Source organism: Rattus norvegicus, chromosome 2, assembly GCF_036323735.1.
Source record: "Rattus norvegicus strain BN/NHsdMcwi chromosome 2, GRCr8, whole genome shotgun sequence".
Taxonomy (NCBI): domain Eukaryota; kingdom Metazoa; phylum Chordata; class Mammalia; order Rodentia; family Muridae; genus Rattus; species Rattus norvegicus.
In genome coordinates this window covers 240411769-240431704 of record NC_086020.1, presented here as the reverse complement: position 1 = coordinate 240431704, position 19936 = coordinate 240411769, and the positions used below count along the sequence as shown (strand labels likewise).

The 19936-nt window shown below is 42.7% G+C and overlaps 1 protein-coding gene and 1 long non-coding RNA gene across 58 annotated transcripts in view; both read left to right on the top strand.

Annotated features, from left to right (window-relative positions):
• The window catches only part of Adgrl2 (adhesion G protein-coupled receptor L2), a 631071-nt gene that overhangs the window by 555542 nt on the left and 55593 nt on the right, over positions 1 to 19936 (top strand). For all 57 annotated transcript variants that reach the window (XM_063281223.1, NM_001302210.1, NM_001302212.1 and 54 more), the window contains 1 exon segment: positions 129 to 342. In XM_063281223.1, the coding sequence (XP_063137293.1) occupies positions 129 to 342 (214 nt within the window).
• On the top strand, positions 354 to 19812 carry LOC120101103 (uncharacterized). The gene is made up of 2 exons (XR_005501519.2): positions 354 to 9193; positions 9244 to 19812. It is a non-coding gene; the product is annotated as an uncharacterized LOC120101103 (long non-coding RNA).

The window sequence follows — 19936 nt, the reverse complement described above, 5'->3', positions numbered from 1 at the left end:
AAGAATAAACACAAGGATTCTTGACATCTCTTGACTCTGGTTTATTATATCTCTTGAAAATGCCTTGGTGAAATAACTTATTTAGTACTTGAGTTAAAGCTTGACTTTCCGTGTTAATTGTCTCCTAGGTTTCAGCAGAGCAGCCTTGCCATTCGGGTTAGTTAGACGAGAGCTGTCCTGTGAAGGTTATTCTATAGACCTGCGATGTCCGGGCAGTGACGTCATCATGATCGAGAGCGCAAACTACGGTCGGACGGACGACAAGATCTGCGACGCAGACCCCTTTCAGATGGAGAACACAGACTGCTACCTCCCTGATGCCTTCAAAATCATGACTCAAAGGTAGATATGTGTGTACGCATGTCCCGTGTTAGCTCCTGTATCCAGGGGTTAAAGTTATCATCTGCCCTAAGTGAACAGATGCTGCTTACAGCTCAGCTTGTGAGATAGGCCTTTAGCTCTTTACTCTGTGCTGACATCTACGTTACAGTATGTTTTCTGCAACATACGAATCTTGCACATCATCTTCATGTAGATGAAAAAATATGTAAGAATGCCGAACATATACACTTATTTTATAGACCATAAAAATAAAAAGAACGAGGATTTCAAATCTATGCTTGCTTCTCTGGACTTGAGAAATTTGAAGTATTTTCTGTAGTCAAAAAGAATGTGTATATGTCTGGAACTTTTTCAACAATTGCTCTTTACCCTAATGTTTTCAGTGAGTTTTTACAGCAGTTTAGAATCCCATCAAAATTGAGTGCTCTGTGTGTGTGTGTGTGTGTGTGTAGGTGTGTAGGTGTGTAGGTGTGTAGGAGTAGATTCTGGTGTTGCGGACTTGAGTTTTCAGGCTTATGCAGGTAAATACTCATATTTGCATCTGTTGGGTTGTATCTTAAGACTTCATTCTGTCTATAAGAAACCTTCATTTGGGTTTGCTGTGGCCTTCCTATAAATTCCAGCTCTTAGCAGGCTGAGGCAGGAGGATTATGAGTTTTAGGCTATCCTGGGCTACATGGAGAAATCCTTTCCCTGCCATCCTCATCCTTACCACCTCTCATTGGTGAGAGGAGGTGTGGTGGGGGACCCATAAACTGTCTTCCATCATGGCTGCTTTACTATTTTGCTTCCCTACAATAATTAGAGTGGGTGGGATTGTGGTTCACACTTTCCCCGCATTTAGTGTTGACCGGGCTTAAGTGTCAGCCATTATAATCCCTTAATGAGCGAGAGCACAGAGCTCCTTCCCGTGTGCGTTCCTTGAGATAGTGTCTGTCTGTTCCTACTATGCTTCCCCTTTCTATAACTCGAGCTGCTAGTTGAGTTTCAAAGATTTTTTTTGTATGTTTAGGGCAGAAGCTGCTTTCTCAGTGGTGTCATATGTAAATGTTTCCAATGTGTTGCTGGCTTTTCTTCTGTGCTGTCCCTCCGTAAAAGCAACAACAGTAAACGGACACTTGCAAGTTCAGAAAGCAGGTAGTAAGTGTGCCCTCCTGGGACTAGAGAGGAAATCCTCCTAAACAGTTAAACAACTTCCGGTGTCTGTGTTTACAGTTTTACCTTTACCGAGACCAAACTGGAGGTTAGCTTGGTAGGGTTTTGGCGCTATGCTGTCCTTGTAATATGTAGGCATGCAAGGTATATTTCTGCGTAGTAATGAGGGTATCTGCCTTCCTCAAACAAGTCTGATAAGGCTCTTCTGTGTAATCCAAGAAAGTCCTCCCGTTCGTTACATTATGCATTCTTCAAGATGATTCTGAGAATAAATATGTCAATAAATTGATCAGTGAATGAATATTTTTGAGCACAGTTAGGAAAATAAACGTTCGAGGCAATGTGGGTGTGATCCCACTGAGAGCTCCATGAACTGTGGTCTGTGTTACGTGTGTGCGTCAGTGTAGATTGGGCTCCAACTACATGTTAAGGGTTGCCATTGAGTCTGACGGGCCGCGTATGCAGCAGGCATGCCGGATTCCTGAACACCCGGGTAGGGATGTAAGCTGTGAGCAGAGCTGCCTGACTGAGTCTGCAGTTTTACTTCTTCCCCTACGAAGGTCCAGGTGATTACTGACAGAAAGTAGATAATAGAGATGGCGGTTCTTCGCCACACCATGGCCACGAGTCTCCATAGATCCATTCTGAACGTAAACATCGCTAACTCGGATGAACGCTGTGTGGAGACTGCTGTAACCACACAGCTGGATAGGAACTGACGTATGCTGCTGACCCCTGTGAGGGAGGAACTGCCTCTCTCTAGCCCAAGAAATGGTAAAAATTTGAGTCTTCCCAATGTATATTCCTTTTGAAGAAAATCCTTAATTGACCATCATAGATCAAGGAGAACCTTCTTTAGATACAAGGCACCTAACTATTGGCATCATATTTTTAAAATTTGGAAATTCATGACAGCTCTGTGAACCTTGCCGTGTGTGCGTGCGTGCGTGCGTGCGTGCGCGCGTGTGTGTGTGTGTGTGTGTGTGTGTTTGTGTGTGTGTGTGTGTGTACACAGCAGTTCTTCTCATTGTGACCCACCACCTCTGCAGTCCCTCAGTTCTCCGGCACTGCTCTATCCAGAGGTTCCCATTATTTAGAATGTGGTAGGTCTACTGAAGGACACCTCACGTCACATAGTTTAGTATTAGTACTACTTTTACATTTCATGGAAGAAAACCCTTGATCTTTCTATTCATGACTTCCCCCTCTGTCTCCTGCTTCTTCTCCTCTGGGACACAGGATACATAATGAAGCTTCTAACTTGATTAGCAGATCACCTAGAAGAATACCGAGATTCCTATGTGCGTGCAGTCATTCCACACACAATGAAAACATCAGAGGGTATGAGGGCAGGGACAGAAAAATGCAGCACTGCTTCCTACAGTTGTCTGTGCTTTAGGAATATGTGTCCTTGGGGGGATGGATGGGGATTGGGATGTATTGGTATATTTTAACTAACAGGCCATACAGCTAGGTTTTCACGTGCGGATAGAGGCTTGCTAGGTCTTTTTGAGAAACTAGAGGGCATCGCCAAAGCTTTAAAAGAGCTCTGTCAGGACGATCCCTTTTTTAATTGTTAAGGAATTAATATTAAGGACCCGAGACAAAATCCCAGTTGCATAAATAGTGCTTGATAAGCTACTACCCTTTAAAGCCCAGATCCTAGATGAGGCATGTAAGATCGGAAATCTAGCCTGTAAGCAGGGCTACTGTTGAGCATTTCCCTTTATTTGTAACCTGGGTTCTTCCAGTTGAGCACCTATAACAGAAAATCTGGATCATAGCCTTGTATTACCAACATGGCGGCACAAGCAGAAAATGCTACCTCAAGGCTTTGTGACAGAGGTGCAGCAAAGCACCCGCTCTACTGAAAACACCAGCCTCACCTCCTGTCTGCGTAACAAGGAGCGCCGTGTCTCTCTCTCTGTCCTGTCTTCCCCGGTAATTTACTACATAGACTATGCACGCCTTCCATACCAACGTTAGAGACATGTTTGCTTCCTGTTCCCTCAGACGAGAGACCCTTCACATAGGAGAACGTTCTGCCCGTGGTCTCTCACAGTGGGGAGCTGTCCGTGCCTTGGATGTACCATGACACATAACTGTTTCTCCATTGCTCTTACTGGTCCACCTCAGTCATGAAGGGCAGCATCTGGAAGCAGGCCAGAGAGGAGCAGAAAGTGCGGAAGCTGGTGTGGACGGTTAGCTGTTTTCAGTAGACTGTTGAAACAGCAAAGATGGTGGGAGTCAGTGCAAAGAGGCTGTTTGGCAGGTCTGGCTTCAGGGCTTGGACAGTGCTACTGTAAGACATGTACACACACACACACACACACACACACACACACACACACACACACACAGCAGATGCTTACTACAAGTGTTCTTCTATAGGTGAGCTTCCTTTTCGATGTAAGAGCACACATCCTTCCAGTGAGTCTAAGTGCAAGAGGACTCCATGTCTGCTTGCTGCAGTATTTTTTTTTTAAAGTTAAATTCTGGAAATACATGTTATAGGCCCATTATCAGATCCCCAAATGGGGTATGGGGCTTTGGCCTAAATAAAGAAAATTCCGAATATAGGAGCTGAAACCCCGCTTTTAAATGATAGTATGCTCGGGGCTGGTTGGCTTGTAATGTTTTAATCAGCACTATGACAATTCGAACATAATAAACACTGTATTGGAGAGAGGAAGGCAAGGTTGAAGTTACTTGAAAAACATTTCGTAGCGGAAGCACGTAAGTACCCTATTCATTGTATGTCGCCATGAAAAGCCTAAGGAAGTCCGTCCTGTTTGAGTGGTGTAGCTGGAAGGAACCGTAGGAAAGGCCCGGAGGGAGGAAGTGGTTTTGTAGCTGTCCTGCACATATAATAATAATTGTCGTGCACATATAACCACCCGATTCTGACCACACAAGACCTCGAGTAGATTAGTGAATCTTTCTATGTATAGGCCCTCAGAAATCCAAAGAGAAACATTAATATTTCTTTGACATAGAAACTTTCTCTTTCGGAAAGCTCAAGTAGGAATACTGCATATTCTCCATCAACCTACAGCCCCCTTCCTGCATCCGGTGAGGGACACGGGGTATCTCGTGCAGTGTGGTGACTGCTGTGCAGGTCAAGCCTTCGTTTCTGTTCTCCCCGTCACCACCTCATTCCGTAAGAGTGAGCTAACCAGGTTTGCGTTCCAGATGGCGAGGCTGAGACTATTGTTACTCTACTCCCTATGAACTGCGTCATTTAGAGGGAAGAGTTGCTGTGTCTGTAACAGGTAGTAGCATTTTCTCTGTGTCCCTTACTCAGAATCGAAAGTACGTAAAAAAACAAATCTCAGATACCGGAGTTTGAAGGATTCGCCCCAGTTTTCCTGGTTAAATATCCCTAATTCAAAAAGCACCCAAGTCCAACTTCATATTTGAAATATTGCAAGTTTCCCAATGAGTGATACTTAAACCGAGTGCTTGTCTTTAAAGTATTCTCAGTATTCCATCTTCAAAATGTTGAATTCATCCCTCTTCTCAAAAATATTTATTCACACTTGGAGATTCTTAGATGGTCACCATTACAGATAATGGTGGGTTTTAACACTGTTTGAAGGTTATCGTGGGGACACCTTCACATGACGCAGTCGCAATTCTTTCATGTCAGTAACTAAAGTGATCTCGGCTCTCACCCTGGAACTTTGATTAATAAACAAGTTTGAAGTTCGCTGAGAGTTCTGAGTGCAGCTTCGTCGTGGCCCAAACCTCAAAGTGTAACACTGTGTCTGAATGACATCAGGTAAGGCTGAAGGCAGGAAGACCGCTCTGTTCTCACACCGCTGCCTGAAGGACTGATAGCCAGGAACACTCCCTTCTAGTAGCCCTCCCTGGCTGTAGCGTTCTCTTTTAGAAGAGGTGTTGAACACCAGGCTGTTCCCCAAGGTGGGGAGGAGGCCTTCATTCGTCTTCACTGCTAGTCATCGCCCTTGCTGACTCAGCTGTCCTGTGCACAGCGCCTTCCGTCCACTGCTGCACGCACGTTCTCCCTATGGGGTTATAAAAGTGGCAGTCCGATATCCTTTGCTTCCCCCCTTTTAAGTATTGTGAGCCTTTGAGAAGGCTGGGATTACTTGGCAAGAGGGTAAAACCACCAGTTATATGTTGAATGATTAATTCCTTAGCGAAATTTGTTTTTACATAGTGAGATATCTTTCTGGTTTTGCTTGTTTGTTTGTTTGTTTGTTTGTTTTCTTTTCTGGGACAGGGTTTGGCTGTGTACCCCTTGCTAGCCCCCCAAAATCACCAGTCTTATTCCCCCAGGCCCCATATGTTCTAGAATTACAGTCACATCTGGCGGTGAAATTTTATCCTGTAATAATGATGGAGGTCCATTCTATTATTTAAAGTTGATGAACTTATTTTCAAATATACTAATAGATACCCATAATATATAAAGTATTTAAACAAAGGATAATATGATAATCTGTATGGATGTGCGCGCGCGCGCGCACACACACACACACACACACACACACACACACACACACACACACACACACTCTCATTCCACATAGAGAACATTGCTGTAAGAAGTGGTAAATATCAAAGCTCAGACGTTTGCCAGAAGGATCCATTAAAATGCAGCCACAGTTCTGGCAGACTTCATGATTATAGATTTCTGTTGGTGTGTAGTCTCCTTGACATACAAACCTCTCAGCCTTCATATCGATCAATCAGTCTTCGTAAAGAAGCCCCGTGTCCATGCCAGAGCTCTCGGAAGTTTTTTCCCCCTTTTCTTTAATTTAATTAGTACACATTTACTGATCTCTCTTTACAGGCAACAATAATGTTTACCCATACCTTTCGCCGACCCGAGCTCCCTTTCATGCTAATAGTATTTTCAGAGCAACAAACTTAGCTCAGTCTGGTTTCCATCTGAGGCGATGTTTCGTGGGACTGGGGAGTTGCTGTAAGTGCTCCTAACTGAGGCTACTTAGTATACACATCCCGTCCCACAGGATCCAAGCAGTCAGCTTCTGAGAAAATTCATCCCATGTTCTGTGTACCCCAAGTGCTTACCCATCTGTGGTGCCAGGTTTCTCAGCCATTGGTCCGTTGGGATGGACTACTGTTCTAGGGTCTATTGACTCAGTGTTTCTATGCAAAATAGACTGAGGTTGATTTCGGTGTCCTGGTGGTGGGTTTCACCAATTCTCCAGCCCTTGACTGAGTTTGTTTATAGACAGCAACTTGGAATTACTTCTTTGGCTACGGGTTTTTAAGTTGCTTGCATAGGTTCTTGAATCTTACAACAGCATATACAACTATTATAGCTCCGATTGGCATGTCTAATTGGACACCTGCTTTGCATGCTACTGATGAGCATGTAAACTGTAGGTCTCCTCTTAAACCATACTAAACATTCACAGTCGCTCTGTGAGAAAGACCAATGAAGTAACGTATAGTCAAGCCACCTAAATGTCCCGAATGGTCCACCGAAATGAAGGAATGAGAAGAGGGCAATAGGGTCACACCGGGGGTTCTTCCCTGCAGGGACCTGAAGGTTTCCTTGTAAAGTGAAAGCTTACAAGTTGTCTTACTAGGTTCTGTCCGTGGTTCACCCTATCATATTGTGTTCCCTGTCTGGGCAGTGAGATGTCGTTTTTCTCTGAGGACAAGGTGTCACCGCTCTTTGTATGACCCAGAGGTCTCTGGGTGAAACTCAGACTTGCATGCATACCTGAAACCTTTGCGTTTACTTTGGATCTTGGACAGAGTGTGTGACAATAAAGAAAACTAGGTATTTTTGGAGGGTGGGCCATTGTTGTTTGGTTCAGTATGTGTGATACACAGGAAGCCTCCTGCCTCAGGCTCCCGAATGCTGGAGCAGCAGGTCCACCACCACCCACCCATCTGCCAGGCTTGCGATGAGCTTTCAATCGGAAATGAGAATGGATGAAGAAAGCTTGAAGTGAGTTGTATCTCCTGGCTGCCACCATCAAGGAAGCGCATAGAAAGGACACGCAAACCGTTGTAAAGAAAAGGGGAATTCCTAAGAGTTGCAACCTTTGATTCCGATTTGGGTTTTTCTTTTGTCTTCTGTGTGGATGCTGTCCACCTCACTCCATCCACAGAGCCATGCCGCTCTGCCAGTTTCCTACCAATATGGTGTGCAGCTTCATAGTCAGTGATGCAGTGTGTATACGCATTGGCACTTTGGAGTTGGCTGAAAAAATGAATAATAAGCCAACTTTACTTCAGGTAAATTGGTAATAATACAGTTTTATAGTCAGTGAAATTATCAATCACGTTTTACACATCGATCCACATGATAGGGAAACTGCCCTTTTTCTCTATCTTTGCTTTGGTTTTGTTTGGCTAATATGTTATTGTTGATAACCAGCAGGGTCTTACCAGTTAGCGCTGGTTGGTCTAGAGCTCTCTATGTAGACCACACTGGCCTTGAATTCACAGAGACCGACTGCCTTGCCCGCCCAAGTGTTGGGATTAAAGGAAACGACCTGACTTAGATCTGTATTTCATTTTCTGATTAGCAGTTTTAATGTCAGGCATTTATTGGTTAATTTTATTAAATACAGAAATATAGTTCTTTAATATAAAGCATTTATGTCATCAAAAATCATGGATCCACTATTTTCCAGAAATTCTATATTAGAATTGTTAACATACAGACCATAATAGTAAGAGAAAAATCATACCAGTTTTAATGTTTTTTTTGCATATTGGTTAAGGAAAGTTATTGTAAAGAATGAGTTTCCCAGTGGCATTTTACTAATACATATTTAGCTGTCTTCCAAATTTTAACAACCCGTCTTTCTCACCTTACTCTGCACTTCTTTAAATACATTATAGCAATTTAAATTATTCAGTGCTGTTTGCTATTCTGCAATTAATTTTATAGCTAATAATATCTGTTTCACATGCTTTTAAGAAGGAATCTTATTTATGACAAAAAGCAAGACAAAGGAGATTCTGTTGCCCCTGGATACTGTCTATTCAATGGAAAGCAGTCAAGGCGTAACTAATACACTCAAGATCTCTGAGTGTTTCTGTTCATGCCCCATGCCACCAAAAGACAGGGTTTCAGGACTTCCCTATCACACTGCCCACCTGTGACACTCAGACTGACTACTGTGATGGATACCCAAGAGAAAGACCTTAAGGGAGGAACTAATTATTTTGGATCAAGGTTTTTCAAATCCAAAGTCATCTGTCTCCATTACGTTGGTCCTGATGGGAGGTGGAGTATAGTGGTGGGAGGGGCATGCTGCAGAGGAGCTCGTGCTTCTCACAGACATTGAGAAGCATACAGCCTTTAACCACTGTCTTTTGGGTTTGATTCCGTATTCTGACTTGTCCCGTTTTACATCCCTTTCTTTGTGGTGGCTGGGGAGTAGCTAAGATCATTTGAGGAGCCCGTAAAGTGGAAGTTTAGTTTGTGATAGACTCAGTCCAGGTTGTTGTACTATTTTTTATGTCCTTTGATATTGTAGGCTATTCTGGTGAAGAAGTGGCCTGTGGGACATATTCATGTGACTCATTGTATAGTTTCTAGTAATCTAAGTGGGCCAAGCCACACCACAATGTAAACGTTTCCCATACAGGGGGAGAAGGGAAAGAGGAATAGGACTGAGAGTGTATCCAGCAAAAGTCAGATTGACATTGATACTGTGTATCAAGCGATAACCATTAGGTGAGGAATATGAGTGATATTGATACTGTGTATCAAGCGATAACCATTAGGTGAGGAATATGAGTGATATTGATACTGTGTATCAAGCAATGGTCATTAAACATGTGAGACATTTAGTAGTCCAGCTTCCCTACATTACCCGATGTGTTCCTGGTTAGAACACAGATTATATAGGGCACTCCCATATACAGTGGGTGAAATTAAAATGTGCCGGGCCACAGTTGGAAAAGGAGCTGAAAGTGTAAAAGCTCTAATAATTAAATTGATTTAAGGGACATTAATTAAATGATAGTAAAATGTGTATCCATTCAATTAAAATGTTGAAGAGTAACATTTCTACAGTTGATGCTAAATACTCTAATGGGGATGGAACCCAGAGAGTTGTAAGCCAATGAGAATGATAGACATTGTTTTCTGCTTAGCTCCTCACGCACCTCCTCACTTGCCCATTTATAGACAACACTATCACTGGCATCTACTACAGGTAGCCTGTGTGTCAAGAAATGTTTTAAGGCACGTGTCTTTAATAATAATTTCAGTATAATCTCTAATCAAGGGATCCTTCAAAAAATGAGTTTCCCCGCTCCTCCTTACCTTTGGAACTCGATAGAACCATAAATCCAGCGAAGATAAGAAAATGTCTACTGGCTTTTCAAAGCATATTTTGTTATTCGATGAGCTTTTTCCACACATTAAATTACATCCTGATCTAGCCCTAAGATCACCCCATCATTAATTTATGGAACTACACGTGTGTTGTCTAAAGCTGATGGGGGTTATATGAGGGATGTCACACATTTCAAAGAGACACCTAGCTAAGCGTGTGAGGAGTGGTGACTTACTGTCGCTCCTAATCTACAGCGCTCCAAGACATTTGTGTGTACACTTCCATTTATTTCCACCCTTGATGAACAGACCTTTATTAAGCTGCAATGATTACTGAATGTGAAATGTAACCAAGATTATTTTTTATTCAAATATAATTTAAATATTCATCAAAGCGAAGTCATGCTTAAGACTGACAGAGACTATTAACATCAAAAATTGTAATTAACTGCAGTGGGTATCATGAAGTAGAGTTAGCCAAATAGCCGAGAGGTCTAATTGCTCTAGAGTTCGAGAAGCGATGGTTTTATTTTATACTGTATCTGAGGAATTAATAGTAATGTGGTTTCCTATGTGGGCCAATTAAAAGCTGCCTGTTAAGGTTCATTGCTCTATAGGAAACCCATTGACTATCGCTTAGTAAACAGGATTGACACGCCAGTGTATACCAGAAGATAAAATAGAATAGAAACCATGAAAATGAGATCTACTGAAAATGCTTCCTAGACCCGCATCCTGTCAGAGAGCTAGAGAGGGGTCTGTGCGTCTTCCCAGCCCTTGTCTGGACCTCTTCCTCCGGTACCCACAGCTTTGGCCTGGGGGAAGATTCATGGCTCTGCCCTCACAGAACCTGCCTGGGATTTGGGGACTATAATCCTTCTCCTATAAGGAGGCTGGTGTTTAGTGGCAGAGGATAGAGCTGAGGTTGGCCATCAGCTTCCCTCAGGGCCACCCCCCAACTCCTCAGCTAGATAGCTTCATCTTCCAGAACTTTAGCCTCTCAGGCTGTTCAGACCTGCTTCTGGCTAGATTCCCCAAGAGAATTTAGAGTTCTCCTCCCAGCAAGCCTCTTAGATACCACATCCTGGGTTGCCCAACCAAAGGACAGTGCTAATATTAAATATAAGACAAACCCAATAAGGATATTAGTTATATATGTTTTAAGGATGGCCGTTAAATTTTAAAACTAAGCATTTCAAAGCGAAAGACAAAGAGAAAACTGCCCAGTTCAAGTCTAAAAATGAACTTTTCCCCATCTTTGCCATGCCATCCCTTTTCGATAATGAAAGTAGTATTTTGACCTTTGTGTCTCCCCTAAGCTTTTTAGCCGCTTACAAAAAGAAACCACTCCCGATTGAACCCAGATGATTCTGCCCTGGTGAGACTATGGGGATTCAAGGGTTGTCAGGCATCCTAATGGTATTTTGACATTAGTGACATTGCTAACATAGAAACGTCTAATGGTCAAGATGAGAGTAAGGTCTCCCAGCGTTTCTTTTCCTTAACAATTCTGAATCAAAAGTGCTTAATACATTGGCCACAATTTCTACTATAAAATACATAATGGGAGAATACTACTTCTAGCTATCATGAAGCTTGTTTATTGTTTTAATCTTTTTGGTCCTTCCTTCCTTCCTTCCTTCCTTCCTTCCTTCCTTCCTTCCTTCCTTCCTTCCTTCTGTCTGTCATCTGAAGTGACAGAAGTCTTGTGAAGGCACTGCTGCTCTTCTAGATGGCAGTGCTGTTAGCTTTCTGAGGTGCCCTGTTGATTGTTTCAGAGCGTATGGCCCTTTGCTTGTCCCCTCCCCGAGCACGAGGGTAGTGGTGCTTAAAGCTCTTAAGGTCCCCACAAACTGGGCCTCCTACACAAGTTACTTATAGAGAAGTAATTCAAGCTGTAAGTATGTTATTAAATGGAAGCCTTCTGCCTTCACTAACCTTTAAAACAGTCTAAATTATCAGTACATATTATAAAACAGCCAGATCCAAAAGTAGTGTATCTCAGGGTTCTGGAGCCAGGTTTAACTTTGGAAGATTCTGTTTGTCCAGGCGTCACTAGTGTGCACTATCAAATGCTCGCTATGTTCTGATATACTGCACACCCTAACATGTCAGCCAAAGACATCCACAAACAGCTGACCAGAACATACGTTTGCAAGAAAACTGACGGGCGTGTGGGGTTAAGTTGAGAAAAGGTAAAGTTGCAGGTACAGCACATGGCAGAGATACTCTTCAAACCGTCGCCAACCACTCAGATGAAGGCAGAACTGATCCGTCAGATCTCCAGGGTGGTGCAGCACTCCTCCAGACATGGATGGAGGAGAGACAGTGGCCAGAGGAACCTACATGGAGCACGGGTACACTGAAGTCTGTGAGCAGTCCCCTGATCCTTCCTGCTTCTCAGCGATGTCCCCTACCACCTTCTTTGCAGCACTGTAATTTTCTGCATTGCCCGTTATCTGAGGAGCAAGGGTCTTTCAAATATCTCTTTCCTTTCATCCCTAAAAGAAGGGTGCAATCATTGTGTGAGTGCACACATAGAGAAGTAGATTGGATACACTTAATGCACGTGCATGCACACACACATACACACAGATAGATGATAGATAGATAGATAGATAGATAGATAGATAGATAGATAGATAGATGATAGATACAGATAGGCGGGCACTTGTATTAACTCCAAAGCTACCAGGGTTCATTCTTTTGTAGCTGGGAACAGTAATATACAATCCCACATGCACCTTGTTAGTTCTTCTAGATATTGTTTGCACATGGTTATTTCGGGGTATTATTATCTCTGTAACTGCTGACTCTTCTGTCCTGTCCGTCTGTCTACCTTTCTCTTTACCCCCTCTCATCTTTCTAAGACTCTGTGACAGAGACGCAGCAGAAGGATGCTTGCTTCCCTTAGTGCTGCATACCTACTCTTAGGAGAGCTCTCTGGGTAACAGGCTGCAGAACGAGTGCACATGGGTTGTGTTCAGTTATCGAGAACGCCATCAGCAATGCCTTGTTGCTTTCTTATCAGCCACTTCCTGCTGTCGGCTTGGCACTTATTTCAATAGGAAAGGATTTGCATCCAGTGTGGTGCCTTATTATATGCAGCGAACACAGGGTTTTTAATTGTGCAAACACACGAGACTCCTGCGGTGGTAGTCAATTTGATAAAAGGATTAGATTATGAATATTTTGTCCTGATTAAATATTACTCCCGATTTGTCAGAGGTAAGCCAGTGGAATTTGTCGTCTATCTATCAGTCAGATGAGACTCCATTAAATTTAAGTGTGAATCACAAAGTACCCATCTCTTCATATCGTCACTTAAGGGTTTGATGTTTATTCAGATGATGGTGTAAAGGATTGTTTGGGGCCTTCTTCCCAGCTCATCTAACTTTCTGCCAGTAACCCCAAGGGTCTGTGTTTTCAGATTTGGCCTAGGTCGCTTTTAATCTTCAGGTAAACGTCTATATCTATCTAAAATTTCTGCAGCTAATGGCTGACATGTATCTTAAACCAATTTAAGTTTTTCAATCCTTAACTAAGGAAAAAGATGAAACAAAGTAAGAAACCCGTTAAGGAAGCGCTCATTCAGTGAATACCTCTTGGTAAAAATAGTTCTAAGCAGGACTGGAGAGATGGCTCAGCCACTAGGAACCCTTGCTGCTCTTCCAGAGGTCCTAGGTCGTTTCACAACACCCACGCGGCGGCTCACAGCTGTTTCTCACCCCTGATCTAGGGGATCTGATACCTCCAGGTAGACATACATATAGGCAACATGGCGACACACATGAGGTAAAAGTAATAAATAAATTTTAAAAAGATCTGAGCCTCATGGAAATTTATAAGATGCCTTAGATCTATCCGGGGAGAGGGGAAACCAAGGCTCCAGGGTCCACTAAAATCATACAATAAAGAAGAAAATGCTGAGTGTTTGAGAGGTGAGTGCCTCTAAACGAGTAGACACGAAGTTTACAGTTCTGTGCTAGACATTAGCAAATTCTGTGCATCTAAGATACCGAACACTGGGCACAAAGCGCAATGTGAATGATTTACTAATAAATGACCTGACACTTGGAGATGGAGTCCAAGAAAACAGAGAAAGATCTCTTTGGGTTTTAGTTCCGGGGAAGAACTTAATACTTATGGCCGGTGTGGTTTCCACTGGCTTTTCCCATCCACACCTTATCTTTGGTCATGGGATGCTTTGTTCCATGCCCAACAGGAAACAGTTCCGCGGGCAGAGATCTGGGACGAGCAATGTAAATCGGAGTGTACTTAGAGTCCAGCACGGTCATCGAACGTGGAAAAGGCTCACGTGTTGAGATTGTGGGAAGAGGTCCCCTGTCCACTTTCACGTTGAGTGTCTGTAGGAGTGGGTATCATTTGATCACAAGCGTAGATTCTCAGTTGACAAAACCGCAAGGTGGACCTCCCCTGCAGCAGGCGCGAGCCTAGGTGTCCTGTCTCTTTCTGGTGCAGTGACAGTGAGGAGAGAGCCATTCCTGGCCTCCTGACGGGTAGTCATAAGGGGGAAGCTTAGTAAGTTGCTTTCTCAGAACTCTTCACCTCTTTCAGATCAGTACACATTCGTAAACCGGGACAAGTATTTTCCTGCCAAACCTTTTCAAAGCTGCAGGAAGTAAGCGAAGGGCCCGCAAATGTGTGTTTCGATAAGTAAGTTTGGTGAAGAAATGTCATGATCTAGAACCGAGTTTGAATGAACAGAAGTGCTTTTTGGACACTTGGTAAAAACCTAGGGTGTTAGAAGCATTTTAGCAAAAGAGGAGAAATTTTTAACAGAGTTACATATTTTTTTTTTAAGTTTTGTGCACAGCTGCATTTCCAAAAGCGTCCGCAATTTCTTTCTGAGCATGCAATGGTATTCGCGTGCGATGTCTGTCCAGCATTTGCTGCAGCGTTTGATGCAAATGCGACCTGTCGAAGCAGGAACTATTCATATCAGTTATCAATTAGTCTGGGAAATCGTCTTACGGTCATTAGAATACTGACTAAATGACAGTCTATCTAAATAAAGAGTCAGGGGGAAAAAGCACCTCAATGGTGTAATTTTCCTGTTTATCAACTTGTATTCCAGCCTGGGGAGCCATCTTTAACCTGACTTTAAACAGCGCCACATGCTGTCCCTGACTCTGTCTTGCCCTCCAAACCTCCTTTCCATCCCAGCTCCTTAGCTTTATTTCAGGCTCCAGTCCTCCAAGCGGGTAATTAAGGGACCAGCAGAGCCATTTGTGGCAAAGAAGAGTCATAAGGGTGAAAATATTTCTTCGCTGAATGATCTTTCAGAAGTAAATAATTACAGAGGAAAAAGATTTGGGAAGAGCAATCTAAATCTGAGGGTAATTAGACAGAGTGGGTATGGAAATCGAAGCGCCTGGCATGTACAATTCTCACATCAGAACAAAACTAATTAAATATTTAGAAACCAAAATCCCCTCACAATTTGAAGAAAAATAACCCAGGACAAAAGGGTCCGTAACTTTGCAGATAATTAGCAAGGGGTATAGCAGAGGAAGGCATCACAGAGCGGCCCTGCAGCTCCACAAGGTCACATCCTGTTATGCCGCGTCGCTTATGCAGTCTGGTAACAAGTCTGCTGCTAATCTCATCTAACTAGGGCATCCCATAGTGACTTCCCATTTCCCTTGTTAAAAGTGTGACAGCTATGCAAGTGCAAACTGTAGCAGGTTGCCACACTGTTACTTTTTACAGGTGGTATTCTTTTTTTAATTATTAAAGCATGTCTGGAGAATTTAGGTACAATATATATAATATATATATTATATAATTATTGATTTTTGTCCCCACTAAATGCTCTTATTCTTGTCATTAAATAGTTAGACCTCATGACCTTATGAATGAAGCAGTCTCAATGGCGTGCTTTGTACATAAATACCTCTGATTTTGCTAATAAAAGCAAGTGCGTTTGTGTTGAATGTGCATTTCTGCAAACAAGGAATTTTACTTTGGATTAATAAGGCTCAGAGTGAGTCAAACCTCATTTGCATTAAACTGACCCCAAGGTCCAGTAAAAACTGCAAGGAGTTTCACTGGTTTCTAAAACACACACACACACACACACACACACATACACACACACACACACACACACACACACACACACACACACACACACACACAAGTTGTTTTTAGCACAGCATCACCACTTCAAGATGTTTGATTTAATAATTCATGTGGAATTTCAAGGTAATTTTGGCAGTCCGCAGGATACAGGTCATGCATGTGTTTTAGGATCCATATACGTGGTGGCTGTATTTTCTGGTGTAGTCGTTTACGGAGATATAAACTCTGCATGGATGCCATTACTGTTCACGTTATTCCTGTTTTCAGTATCTACCACAAATGGTAGCAGTGGACTTAAATAGGACTTTGCTGTTAGACACTGGTTAATTCACCCAGAACTATTTGGAAGGGGCCTTTTTCTGCTTTTCTTCCACACAACATTCTTTGATAGTCAAATATTACTTACACACACACACACACACACACACACACACACACACACACACACACACGTATGCCTAGCACAAAGTTACACACTCGAGATTTTTCTACAGTTGTCCACACAGCAGTTTCAAAGATTTACTCACCACAACCCTGGAAAACCAGGATTACATTAAATTTTTTTATAACATGATTGATATATATATATATTCATATATATATATATATATTCATATATATATGGTCAAGTGGGATACAATTTGAACTACTTCGTTTTTCCAGATTATTTCTCTGCCTATGGCAAACCTTCATATTCTGGCTTCTGGCACAGAAGCGGCTCTTATGTTTGAAACGCATTCAATAAGACATCGCCCTTTAATTCATCTATGTAGTAGCCTAGCATGCCTAAGGAATGAAGTTCTGTGTGGTAGAACTCGTCTAGATGGGGCAGATTTGCAAAGTGAATCATGAAGGCTTGGTTCCCTGGCATCTGAGACTGTGCCATAGAACACCTCCCTTTTGCCATGATCATGCCACATCAATTAACTCCCTGAGGTCGTGTTTACCTAGCAATTCGTTAAGCTTTCATATCCTCACTGATAAATACTTAAAGAAAGCAGGATCTGTCTCCATAACTCTGCGAAAGTTTGGATGATAGAAAGACATTTCGTTGTAAGCTGTATTTTAGAAGAGAGATGCTTGGCTGGGTGCTCCCGACATGGGAGAATGACTATCCACGAGTCTTGGGTATCATCATTGTCTCCCTTTCTTGCCTGACTTGAGTACTTTGGTTTGTGCACATCTCTTTGCATTGACTCTTACTGCTCCTGGAGTCATACAGCATGCTGTGTGTGGAACATTTTATTCTCAGTCTGTACTAGGAGGGTTAAGTGTAGGGGTGACAGATCCAGACCATTCGAAATGTTGGCATATGGGAGCGCCATTGAAAATAAAGGGTACTTCCCCCAGCAAATAAATCGCCCATGTATTGTTTTCTTTCATGATACAAAAATTTGTCCAAATTGACAGAATTCTATCAGAAGAACCAGGCTAGCCATTTATCACTGACTTCATCCTTCAGAAACACAGATTGAATCCTTACAGGCTTGTCATGTGTTCGCCTCCAACGAGCCTCTTAGAAGTCAGCAAGTTCTCTTTTCTTTTCCCTTCATTTCTTTTTAGGGTTCTGTTCCTCATGCCCTCCTTTTTGCTAAGAGGGCTCTGTATTTCTTCTAGCCTGTGGACTTGAATAAAATGAAGTAGACCAATTGACATTATTTATTTGTTTTTCTCGTTACTTGAACCGGAGACATTAAGGTTTCCCCTACCCCATTGTTGAGATCCGAGGTAAGAGATTCGCCTGTGGGTGTTCTGTTCATTCATAACATGCAGTTCACCACGGACCTGGCTTGGCTTGCCATCATGAGTGTTCTGTTCATAGTTAGCCCTGTGCACAAGATAACACCTCTTGGTATCCCAACGCCTCACAAGTCGGTATTTCTTCTGGAACTGCACGTTTTGAAGATTGAAGGGAGCTGGCAAGGGAGGAGTGTGGAAAGAACAAGCCTATTACTGCTCGTTTGTAGTAATGGAAGTTTAAAAATAGCAGATGCCAATTAGAGGAGGAAATTGTGGAAGCAGTCTTCACTGAACACACGCGCTCGGTAAGGAGCTGGACTAATTCCGCAGCCCCGTTTCAGATTCAAGCGAACTCGAATTTAGTTTCCTGTCTGGGTAATACCGAGCGTCTCTGTCGAATGTTGGGGAGTATTTGTTCAAGTTGGTAGGTTTTGCATTTTTAATCTTCCTTAGAACTGTGGTGAATAATGGCCCCTGGCAGGAGATAATGAAATTTTCTTAATTTATATTTTCAAGTAGAAGCTTCAATTGAAAATGGCATCCGATGGCCTGGAGGCGTAGCTTGAGTACAAGTTCCAGGGGAGCTGCGGTAATAATGTGGTGCCGTCCGTGATGGGGAGCGATGGGACAGTGAAGAAGTCATTTAAGGGAGAAAAGAAAATGCACCAAAGCTTTATTGTAGCATATCTAATGATCTGGGGAAGATACCCAATGGTTTTTGGAGCATGACTGGAGAAGCTAATGTTATCTTGCCAAAACAGAAGCCTCTGCTTAATCAGCAGAACGAGGTTATTGATTAGAACGCCTCTCACAATAGATTACACGTGGAATCTCATCTCCATCCCTCGCACTTGGTAAAGGGTAGTAACGAGCATAAGATAACCAGAAGCGGAGGAAACACAATCAGCCGGGCGTGGTACAGTTCAAGATTAGAGTTGGACGGGAGGCAGGCTTGCGTGGTTTTAAAGGCACACGCAGGAACGCGTGCACACAGCGCAGGGATGGCGCCAGAACAGGCGCGACTCTGACTTTGCAGCTCTGGGTCCGGTTTCTCGAAGGGTCATTGTTCCCGAGGCTTTCCACCATGTTGGGGATTCCTCGTCATCCAGGCGTTGCACAAAGTCCATCTTCCTTATCCAGTTGAAGCTTATTGACAATCTTCCAGGCAAGTCAGTGCATTTTCTAGATGAAAAGACTGAGCAGGGATGGTCTAGTGCAGTGTTGCTGGACTCACAGACTGCAGGATAGAACTGAGCCCTCAGTTCTCCGTCCTGTTGAAACCTGTTATTTTGGCACTCATTGTCCCACCGTAGCACAGCATCCCAATGGTTGCTCTGTTCTCTCTCAACACAATTATGATTAATAGCATATGAACCAGACGGTAGCTTGTCTCCCCCCCCCCAATAAAAAGTTACAATTAACAGTTATTCACTTATGCGAGACGTTTCCTGAGGGTCAGAGAAGACCAACCTGCCTTTGAACTCAGAATCCTCCTGCCTCAGCTTTAACAGCTGAGATTTCAGAGTTGTGCCGGGGCACACGTGTTATCTTTCTAAGTGATTTTGGTATACTACTGTGTAAATGAGTCTGCTTTCGTAAAGTACATTTTCATCAAGTCTTCTCGAGGTAGTTTATTTAATTTTGGAAGTTCTGTGGATATTTTTGAAAATTCCTGTCAACATTGGCTCCATATAGGGGTCCAGATACGTGTTTTAAATCCCTTTGCAAGCAACCTGAAGGTTGTGAGGGCAAAGAAATCGGTGAGTTACTCATCAGAAGACCTTGTAATTTTTTTCTCTTATCTATTGGACATGGGCCTGAGCATTGACACCAAGTTTAAATTTTTTCTCCAATTTCTGATGATCATGAAAATATCGATACTCTCTTGTGAATATTTAGTGGTTTAAATTATCGGTTCTGGTATGTAGGTTCGTTTCTCTGTTAGTTTTAGGGAGAATGGCTCATTAGCATAAGGTAAAGGAGAGAGAGCTTGACGACACATGGAGAAACATCTGCAGGCCTACTGGTTTTTAAAATTTAGGTCATAAAGATGAACCCTGGGCTTCCTTTCTTTCCTATCACTACCTTTGGCTAATACAGAAAGCTTATAATAACGGGCTTTTTATGTGTGACACAACCTGCTTTGCCGTATTTGAACCCACTTACAACCTCTAAAGCAGGATATAGTATTTTCTTGGTGGGATTGTTGGTTCTAAGAGTAAGACATACATTTTTAAAGTCTTAATGCAGGGCATTGTTTTGATGACCCTCGTATTTCATTTGCACGTGCTG